At 33.4% G+C, this 10785-nt stretch overlaps 2 protein-coding genes across 5 annotated transcripts; one reads left to right on the top strand and one right to left on the bottom strand.

Annotated features, from left to right (window-relative positions):
- Positions 1 to 4282: 4282 nt before the first annotated feature.
- On the bottom strand, positions 4283 to 7051 carry LOC142975414 (acyl-CoA Delta-9 desaturase-like). Its single transcript, XM_076118232.1, has 4 exons — positions 6621 to 7051; positions 5915 to 6045; positions 5555 to 5760; positions 4283 to 5479 (listed from the first exon to the last, which is right to left on the bottom strand). Exons 1-4 carry the CDS (start codon positions 6793 to 6795, stop codon positions 5014 to 5016), a joined length of 978 nt encoding a protein of 325 aa, XP_075974347.1. The 5' UTR covers positions 6796 to 7051; the 3' UTR covers positions 4283 to 5013.
- On the top strand, positions 6170 to 10539 carry LOC142975413 (acyl-CoA Delta-9 desaturase-like). 4 transcript variants are annotated; one of them, XM_076118228.1, is made up of 6 exons: positions 6170 to 6273; positions 7910 to 8018; positions 8330 to 8522; positions 8988 to 9118; positions 9435 to 9640; positions 9800 to 10539. In XM_076118228.1, the coding sequence occupies exons 2-6, from the start codon at positions 8004 to 8006 to the stop codon at positions 10284 to 10286; spliced, it is 1032 nt and encodes a 343-aa protein (XP_075974343.1). In that variant the 5' UTR covers positions 6170 to 6273; positions 7910 to 8003; the 3' UTR covers positions 10287 to 10539. The 4 variants fall into 4 exon arrangements, with proteins under 4 accessions (XP_075974343.1, XP_075974346.1, XP_075974344.1 ...); XM_076118231.1 differs by having other exon boundaries at positions 6174 to 6273; positions 7914 to 8018; XM_076118229.1 differs by having other exon boundaries at positions 6181 to 6277.
- Positions 10540 to 10785: the final 246 nt, after the last annotated feature.

Here is a 10785-nt window from a genome sequence, read left to right as displayed (position 1 = left end):
CTTAAGTTCCGACCCCTATGTTTTCAACGTTCAGTACCTTTAGGTACAGCTGAATAATTTATGAAAAATATTTATTTTTATAAATCGCAAAATATAATATAATTATTATACTGCCCATATGGGTTACTGTGAGTTCTTAAACCACCTTCAAAGAATGTTGTGACATTGAAATAATTAATAGTTCAGCAACACCACAATATTTTGCACAGTAAAGACTGTGATTTTAATATGAATTAGTAAATTAATTAAACTAATCATATTAATTTCATTATTTTAATATTAATGACACGTATTTTCTTTAATTACGTAATTATACCATTTTCTAATATAATGGACTCTACCTATACATATCGATGAGCTGTTTATTATTCAGTATATTTTCAAATTTAGACTATAATCAATTTTAAACGTAAATTAATTTGAGTATTCACGGCTAAGGTAATACTTACCTTTTCGCGAAGTGTTCCGTCGTTTTTTTGAACCCTTATAGAGTTGCTTTCCTATCTATTTATAATAATCTATATACATATATAAAAATGAAATCCGTTTTCCTTGGTCAAGGCATCACGCGTGAATGGCTGGACCGATTTTACTAATTCTTTTTGTGTTGTATTTGTTATTATTAGGAGAAGGTTCTTACGGAAAAAAATATTAAGAAAATCTCCCACAACTATTGAAAAATAAACATTTAATTTTGCATATTTTAGGCGGTGCGAAGTTCGCCGGGTCAGCTAGTACCAGATAATTCATATTATTGACTTATTGACATCATATCCTGACTAGTAAAACATAAAAAGTCTTAATTCAATAACTTTAATACTAGCTTTAATATAATACCTACTAATAATAGATTTTATCGACATCTAAAATACGCTGATTTCGTCACTGACACATTGATGATCATCAAAATGCCATCAAACAGCAAAGCCATACATTTTGACTGTTATGTAGAATTTGAGAAGTAAGGGTCGGTAAAGTGGTACAAGCGACAATACTTAAGATGCAATTCAAATAGTTTAGGTTCAGATGTATGGACACTAGAGAGTGATAATCGCCTCATTTTGTCACAGGCTTTGATGAAGGTAATCGCAAACAGTGGGGACATTTTGAAGACTTGTATCACTCGGTATCTGTATAAATATTCAAGATATAGATAGCCTGGTTTTGACAACAATCAAGATGGCAATTGGCCAATAAGACACAAGACTTAAACCTACAAAACTTATACATAGACAAGAATAAAGAAATAGATTGGAAAAGTTATATAATGTTTAATATCTGCATAAACATAATATCTTCGAAGCACGTCATAAAAGAAGCGCTACTATCTCCCAGCGTAGTTCAGTATTTCATAAATTTGCCAGTCCCTACGTACAAGTATACCGCACATCGGTATTGTACACAAATTGGTAAATTGACCAACGGCACTGGTTCGCAATAAATCGTCAATTGCCTAATGGCTTAAAACCGAGTCTCCGGGCATCTATCTGTTACTTGTTTAGTTTATTTGGCCACTCAACTGATCGATACTGACTCTACTGATTTCGCAGCTTTGACATTTCCCCATTCACAATATTTTTTCCTCTTCGAACTGTTGGAAATTGTCTGGATTTTTTACTTCAGACGTTTATGTTTTATTTTAGAGGCAGTTATTGTGAATAGCATACAACATTGACGTAATAAATGATTTTATGTAAACATGGTCATTTAGACGTAGGTATTCATAGTTAGTCCATGATACACGGATTTATATATTTCCGCGACTGGGTAATCCTTTCTTTTACTGACTATTTTTTTCAGTTAAGATATTACTAATGGAAACATCCCTCTTATCAAAAATTAGCTGCCCAAGGCACTTTTGATTGAACTATCATTGTGAAGTCGTTTTGGATTGTGCTAAAATAATGTGTAGGTACTTATATCAATTTCGTCAACTTAAAAACACTAACTAAACGTGTATAGAATTCTAGAGCTGACATGAACATTTAATGCATTTTATTAATTCATTCTAATGATATAATGCTTTGGTACCTACGTGATCATTTTATTTTTAATTTTTGCTAGAAAACGTATTAATTACTTAGTTTTTGTCAAAAAAGATGAGTATCGCATATCAATCGTATTGTAATGTGTTACCAAATATTGAATGTTTTACACAGTCCCAATGTTAAAGTTGCCGGTCGCGTTAATAATGAATTGTTTTAAAGCCAATGACCTCTACTTTTGTCGCTGTAAAATAATGTGATCTTTTGAACTATGTGCATGTCATTCGATGTTGTAAGTTTACATCTTGGCACATATATAACTTTAATTTCATTTTCTAACATGCATATACCGCCGCCAGAGTCACAAAATTCTGACCTATGCTGTGGTACAGAATATTTTTGACCTATGTGTTTCAATGTCTATTATTAGTAAAACTGCCTCCATGGCGCAGTGGTTTACGACGTAAATTACGTCGCCACGCCGATACCACTGCGTCGGGAGGTTGTGGGTTCGATTCCCACACGGATCAATTATTTGTGCGATCCACTAATATTATTTCGGGTCTGGTTGTGTTTTGTGTCCGTTGTTTGTATGTTTGTAAAAGTACCCGCGACACAGCAATTCATAGTGCGGGAGACTTTTATTTATTTCATTTATAGAAACAATTCTATAAATGAAATAAATAAAAGTTAAACAATAAACAAATTTCAAAGATTGGAGAAACCAGTCGTGTTGTCAAATATCGAAAGTAACGAAGACGTAATGCATCAGGTTTAGAACTGATTTATGCGTCGAATGGTTTATAGTCAACTTAGTTTCAAAGTAGTTCAAGCGAAGGCTTAACAACTGTTGTCCTAATTGACAACTACTGTGATCGGCTTTTATCGTGCAGTCCGAAGCATGGAGACGATAAACTTATAATAAATACCACTGTTTTCGGCTTCCACCCATTGAGCAAAGAAGCTTGAAGCGACACTAACCTCCGGTTTCTGTGTACATTTAGCGGTAGTTTATCTATTCGATAGCGTTTTTTTACATGAGTTTAAGCGCTATGGAATAGATAAACTACCGCTAAATGTACCTCAGAAACCGGAGGTTACTACATTAAACACTAAGCTTAAGCTCAGGGTTCTTATTCTACCTTTATGGTTTTATTTTTTTTTCAGTATGACCTTAGAAGTAATTACAGCGCTATCGTTTTTTTTATAAAAATATACAACTGAAATATGTAATAATAGTGTTTTATTTCACGTATGGTTGACTACAGCGCCAGCGAGCAGACATTGCTTGAACTAAAACAATAGTGAACATCCACTCATCGAAGAGGCGAATACTTCAACAAGTTTCAACATACGCCGCTAGATGTCAGGACATGGTGTGAAGACCATCCAAAATGATTTGCGCAATACAATAAATTACACAATATTATTGTTTGTTTAAGGTTCATTTGGTGGTCTTACCCAAGGTTTCTGAGGTACATTTAACGGTAGTTTATCTATTCGATAGCGTTTAAATTCATACAAAAAAAAACGATTTTGAGTAGATAAACTACCGCTAAATGTACTCAGAAACCGGGCATTAATGGCGCAGTAGGCAGTTAAGAGCATAGCCATGCCACTATAGCGTCCGGAGTTGGTGGGTTCGATTTCTATATGGAATAAATATTTGCGCGGTCTACAAAATATCCTGCTTAAAGCTGACGATTTAGACTGCCTTGGCGATCGGTAATCTTCCTCCTTGTCGCACTTTCCTCGGCCAGGCAAAGTGCTATTTGGGGGTTTTCTTATTGTTATTAGATTATATTCAGTAACGGAAAACTCTGGAAGTTTAGTAACATGTATGGAAAATACCAATAAGTGTACACACTATTGTACTCGTAGAACTTATATTGTAGACTGCAAAAACCGAATGGATCTCATATAACTTTACCTTTAGCACAGACGTGATGTTATGTATGTAATTTTAAAGGTCTGTTTATTTTTGTTCCTCAGACAAGTATTGCTTATTCTAAGTTCAACTACAAAAATCCTGCGATGTTGATGCAATGAAAAGTGGGGGGCCAAGTAAAGATTATATGCCAAAGTTGCAATCTTTGCACCCTTACTGACTAAGTATGCGGGCCCAGATGGAACGTATTTATGATTTGTTTTCTTAACAAGTATAACTATTTGATCACAATTTAAATTATATTGATTTCAAAACTACTTAGTTTCTAAATTTAGAAAACAAAAATTGCAAATGCATAGTTGCACTCGCATTGTATATTTGCATTTTAACTGTAAAACAAAGCACAATCACAGGTCCTGTATATTAACACAAGTGCATATATTATCGCAGTGACGGAATTGAAACAGAATTACTTAGTTTTTCGCCAAAAAGAGAAAGTACTTATACAATTATTTAGATGTAGTTCCATAGGTCACATTATTGAATATTCATGGATTAGATTGTTGAAAAAAATGCTTTACGTGCCTATATTGGGTAACAAAAAACGCAAACATGTGTACTTACATAAAAAAATATAATGTCCTACGTACAAAAATATATAATATTCTATCTCTATTATAACTCTATGCCTTTAGCAGGCTTCGTTTCTTAACTAAACGGTAAACAAAGTTATTAAACACATTACTTTGATTTCAAAATAATGACTTAGTTCTGATTTTAGTGATTTTTCAAAAAAGTCATTGGATTTGCTGAAAATTAAGGGCGCTCAAACAAGGAAAAATTGGGACGGAATTAATTATTTGAAACCGTATTTTAAATTTAAGTTATGGTTTCAACAGACATGTAATTTTTTTTTCTAGTCAAACAATATTTGTTTTAAATATTTTATGATATTCAGAAGACAAAGTAAGGGTTCAGGAAATTTAGAATTATTACATTTATTTTAAATTTAGTTTGGAATCAAATGACCGTGTGTGAGTTGTCAAATACTAATTGTATTATCATAAATACTTTTTAATAACAATGCTAAGCAAAATATGGACAAAGCAATGAGAAAAAAAATAACGTTTCTCGTATGTACTATAAATAGTCAATAGAATCACTCTTCTCATCACCCCACACCGCGTGTGTTCCGTCACCCGTTTTCTTCACACGTTTTTCTACCTGTTCTTCTGACACAGTCTTTAAATCATACGCCCAACCGATTTTTGCCATTAAATCAATAAAAAATAACGAAATATTCAGTGTATAATCGCCCAATTCGGCTGCTCTGTAGTCCCATGGAAATGTATGGTGGTAGTTATGGAACCCTTCTCCACATGCTACCAGAGATACCGCTTTAGTCTCCGTCGGTAGTATATGTTGGTCATACGGCTTCGTTCCCCACATATGGGCAGCAGAATTTATTAGGAAAGTCATGTGCAGTGTAAACGTATGTCGTAATACTGCGGCGATATAAAACGCAGTCCAAAGGTTCTCGCCCCACAGGAGAGGAACGTACGTCGGAAAAACAAAACATAAGACTACGACTAACGGAAAGTAGTATCTGAAACAAAAAGTTATTTTAACGTATCTTTAAGGTATTACTGAAGATGTCTTGAGAACTAGTTTATTATCTTACTTTTGTTGAAAACGTAGTAACTTGTCTGTCTGAACATCTTTCAAATAGATATCTTTTCCTTTGGCTAAAATGTCGGGATGTTTCTTCAGCAGTAACCAACCAATGTGTGAGAAGAAAAAACCTCTCGTCGCGTTGTGAGGATCAGCGTCGGTGTCAACGTATTTGTGATGTACGCGATGATCTCGAACCCACTGATGTACTGAGCCCTGGCGTGATAAGACTTTTATTACGCTAGAAGTATCTTATTCTTATTGCATACAAATCTAAAATAGGAGCCATTAGGATCACTATTGACTGAAACATTCAAAGAAAACTGTATAATATTGACAACAAGGGCCTAAAAAAATATGTTTTACTAACCTGATATGCTATAGTGTAAAATATTAAAAGTATAATCTTCATGGGTAGTTTGGCTTTGTACGCTTTGTGTGACCATAGTCGATGGGCACCGGCAGTCACTCCCACCGTTGAACAAACGTACAAAATGTATGCTGGAAGATTTAACTAATTAGTTTTCAATTGACGTTAAAAATTCATTTATTTGCGTAATTATATGTACATATTAAAATTGCTGAACTAATTTAGGCGACAAAACTTAACATAATCATTAAAAAACAATCACAATCTAATCACTCGTCCATTGAGTAGTTACGGAAAAATATCAAATAGTATTTCAAAAGGATTATTGTCATACATATTCTGGGACTCGATACATTGGCGTAAGTAGGTATTTAGTATATATCCTATTATTATGTTTGTTTAAGTAAATATACTGATAATACAAATCCATGACAACGAATAAATAAAAAAATGGGATTTAACAATGGGTAGATTTCTGGTTTTGCTTTAACTTTAAAAAGATGATTTAAAATCAAATAACGTAGTGTTGTAAAACTTATTCTTGTACTTTAATTCAATTAGAAAGTTATTAAACTACAAAAATAGAAGTGTGACGGAAAATTTAAGGAATGTGAGGTGTATTGTACCGCTATCTTGTTAATAAATAATAGTGATTTTTGATATAATGCTACAAATAATAACACCGTAAAAGTTAAACTCTACTTACCAAAAAATAATGTCAACCATTTTGCATCTGTAAACAGCAAATAAATGGCATAGATTGAGCCAATGTGCATTATTGTAAAAAATACAACATTGTGCCAAACTAAGTGCCACTTCCTTTCAGCCTTAGGTTCCGGACCATTTTCAGTGGATAGGCCATTGTAATCATAACAGGTCATTGGGAAATATTTATCACTATTAACTTCACAAAACAGTATATAACTTTGCTTTAAATAAATGTATAAAACCAAATATATCTGTAACTAATGGAAACTATAAGTTCGGCTGTTTATTACACTGATTGTGATTTGGAAAGAAATGATTTTAAAATAATCACAAGAGTCACTGTTTTCTTGAAATTTAATTAATATTAAAAGACATTACTTTTTTGCACGTTCAATGTAAAATAGGAAAAAGTTTAACAAGTAATAAAGTGAACATCACCGGTGTCAAGACATTTATAAGTTAACAACTAGCTTAGTCAATATTGTTTGAGCAAATATACTTAATGTTAAACTAAGAGGTTTATTTTTGCAATTACTATTCATTAAAACAAAGTACCTAAGTTGATATTTTATTGCGGAAACATTGGATTTTTTCCAACGTAAAAAAATGTGTGTGAAGAGCCCCAATCACCAACTAAAAGACATATAAAATTATTCTATCATACACATGAAATATAAAAAAACTGAATTTTAAAACAATTACAACGTACGTAGCTACGTAATGAGATCCCACGTGACCTGTTTATTTCACTTATTTTAAATAATAGTAGTGTGTTTTTCAATTGTGCTTTAACATAGTAGATTTTCCTTAAAGATATTTTTAGTTTTTAATTCAAGTATGACACTTTGTTGTTAGAATACTAAAAACTTCTACATTACATATTTCTATTACAAATAAGATACATGTTTATATGATTGTGTGTATAAACTTAGTTATATGTAAAGACTTAGTACAAACATATCGGGAAAATACAGATACTGTACCTCGTACATAATATTTATTGTTCGTTATGTAATATAAGTATAATTACTGTTATACCTACTACACTCTCGGATACATACATATCAGACTTTGCATTCCATAACATAAGTTCCCTGTATTAATCTCATTTTGCAGTTCCGACTATTCAATATGGTAATCGCAAAACAGTTATCGAAAAAAACAATTCGACATTAAAATCTCTAAACAAAAGTTAGCGTTAAAGTCATAACAATCTTTGTCTTAGCAAAAGAAGGTTAATATCCATTATTAATCATGTTTAAAACATTCTAATTGTTTGTTATTTAGACAGTGCCGCGGCGTTAGACTAACAAAACGTAGGTTGAATGCAGTCGTTAACTACTCTAAAAGGATAAGATTACAATCTAGTGACAAAAGACGAATGGTACAAAAGTATGTAAGTATGTTTTTATCTGTTAACACAAAGAAAGAGAGTTTGAGACTTGTTCCGTAGTAAAGACGATGTTGTAGTGACAACGACAAATTAGAGATTCTATCAAAATACAATATTACTGCCTTTTCGTACAAAATATGTTTTTTTTATTATGTGACAGACTGTAGCTGCTAATCCGCCCAAATTTTGTTTGACGTCTGTTTGACGGCGATGTCATACTGTAACGATCCCTTTTCAAGTTGATGTGTGTGCTTTGACCTTAACCGATGCGCATTTTAAGTTATTTAATGAAAAGCAATTTATACTATTTTCAGCACACAATGACGGAGCTATCGCAAGAAAAATTAGAAGTGATTGGAAATGAAACTGATAGAAAAACACAGAATGAAGAAAGGAAATGGGAGTTTGTTTGGTATAATATTTTCTTCTTCATCCTTCATCACATTGGATGTGTCTACGGGATTTATCTTATGTGTACAAAGGCAATGTGGACAACTATAATATATTGTAAGTCAACAATACAACCTTATAAACCTTAACTTTGATTAGAACAAGAAAAATATTACAACAGTTTTGAACTCGGAACTGAAGCGAGTGCGATATGCTTTATTTTTTCCCTGTTTCACCAGATATATCTCCCGTTTCGGAAATTAAATATCTATACTAATATTATATCTATACTATACTAATATTATAAAGCTGAAGAGTTTGTTTGTTTGATTGTTTGTTTGTTTGAACGCGCTAATCTCGGGAACTTCTGGTCCGATTTGAAAAATTCTTTCAGTGTTAGATAGCCTATTTATCGAGGAAGGATATATATATCATCACGCTACAACCAATAGAAGCAGAGTACCAGTGAAAAATGTTACAAAAAGGGGGAAAGTTATGATTCTCTTATGTGACGCAAGCGAAGTTCCGCGGGTCAGCTAGTTATTCATATTCGCGGAAATTTAAAAATTTGTTTTGTTTCAGCGTATGTTTTATACCAGCTCTCTAATGTGGGTGTCACTGCCGGCGCGCATAGACTATGGGCACATAAATGCTACAAAGCGAACTTTCCTCTACAGATCATAAACCTGATATTATTTACTCTAGCATACGAGGTTTGTAACTGAGTCACTTTTATAATTTGCTTGCATCAGAGAAGCTGCTAAATCGCCACGTTTGATTCAGCGATTTTGATCGCTTATGCTATAGGTAGCTAGTCTGCGGCCTCCCTATCGGAGCGTCGTAAATAGCACTTGCAACACTTCAAACAGAAACAATAAAATAATAGTCCCATGCGAAATAGCGTTGAGTATCCCTTTATTACTTAGGTACATCACCGGACAAGTATTCTCGAAGAATTTGCTTAGCTGTTATTATAATTATAATTAGTTATATCATTAAACAATAATAGGTATCATTGCATAATGGCAGGGTTCGATGCATCAATGGGTTCGAGATCATCGCGTACATCACAAGTTCGTTGACACCGACGCTGATCCTCACAACGCGACCAGAGGTTTCTTCTTCTCACACATTGGTTGGTTGCTACTGAAGAAACATCCCGACGTCACTACTAAGGGCAGCACAGTTGATATGAGTGACATAAAGGCAGAACCACTATTGCGCTTACATCACAAGTAAGTACATCTTATCGAATATAATACTTTCGAAGTTATTAAGTAAGAATTTTGCTTGACTGACAGGCGATAAATGAAATAAAAAAAACGTATTCAATATACGTTTATATAATATTGCAAACTAGCTGTTAATATTATATTTTTTGTTTTTTTTTTCAGCTATTACAATCTATGGGTGCTAATATTCTGCGTGGCCATACCTGCGTACATTCCACTTCTTTGGGGTGAAACCCTAACTAATTCATTTTTCATCGCTGTGGTATTGCGTCAAGCTGTTTCGCTGCACACGATATTTTTGGTAAACTCTGCTGCGCACATGTGGGGATCTCACCCTTACGACAAGGACATCTGTCCTACAGAAAATAAAATTGTGTCATTTTTGGCAACCGGAGAGGGCTTCCACAACTACCACCACACTTTCCCATGGGACTACAGAACTGCAGAATTAGGAGGTTACACGTTCAATTTGTCTTGGTTATACATCGACATGATGGCTGCAATAGGCTGGGCCTACGACTTGAAGACTGTTCCTGAGGAGATGATAGAGAAGCGTGTGTTGAGAACTGGAGATGGCTCACATCCTGTTTGGGGCTGGGGAGATAAAGATCTCTCAGCTGAGATTAAACAATCTGCAAAAATATTGTAGAAAACTGATGATGACAAATGTTTGGATGTGAATGTAGATTAAGTATATGTATCTTGACTGAAAATAATTATGTAATTCGTTTGGTCTTTAATTACAATTGTATATTTTTCTAGACGACTTCGCAATTGTGGCGTTAAATGAAAAATAATTACATGTTTGCCTTTATTGCGAATTAACAAATACCCATAAGTTTGTAGAACTAATTTATAAAAATAGAAAAATATTTTTAAATATATAGCTTTTACTCGTTTTTTTTCTATTCTAATTAAAACTACTTTTAAAACTAGTTTTAATTAATCATACATTTACCCAGAAAAAGTTTAATTAAATACAGCACCTGCCATGAGCGCTGTTCAGGTTCTCATTTTAAATCTTTCTCGCCGTCGATAGTCCTAGAAAATGGCGCACAGCCATAAAATACAAGCGTAGGCAGAACTCAGATACTCTCTCAGACCGGAGCGTATATTCATTCATACTATTGCATACACCTTTCGGCATT

This window comes from Anticarsia gemmatalis, chromosome 9 (assembly GCF_050436995.1).
Source record: "Anticarsia gemmatalis isolate Benzon Research Colony breed Stoneville strain chromosome 9, ilAntGemm2 primary, whole genome shotgun sequence".
NCBI lineage: Eukaryota > Metazoa > Arthropoda > Insecta > Lepidoptera > Erebidae > Anticarsia > Anticarsia gemmatalis.
This window is presented reverse-complemented; position numbering and strand designations above follow the sequence as displayed.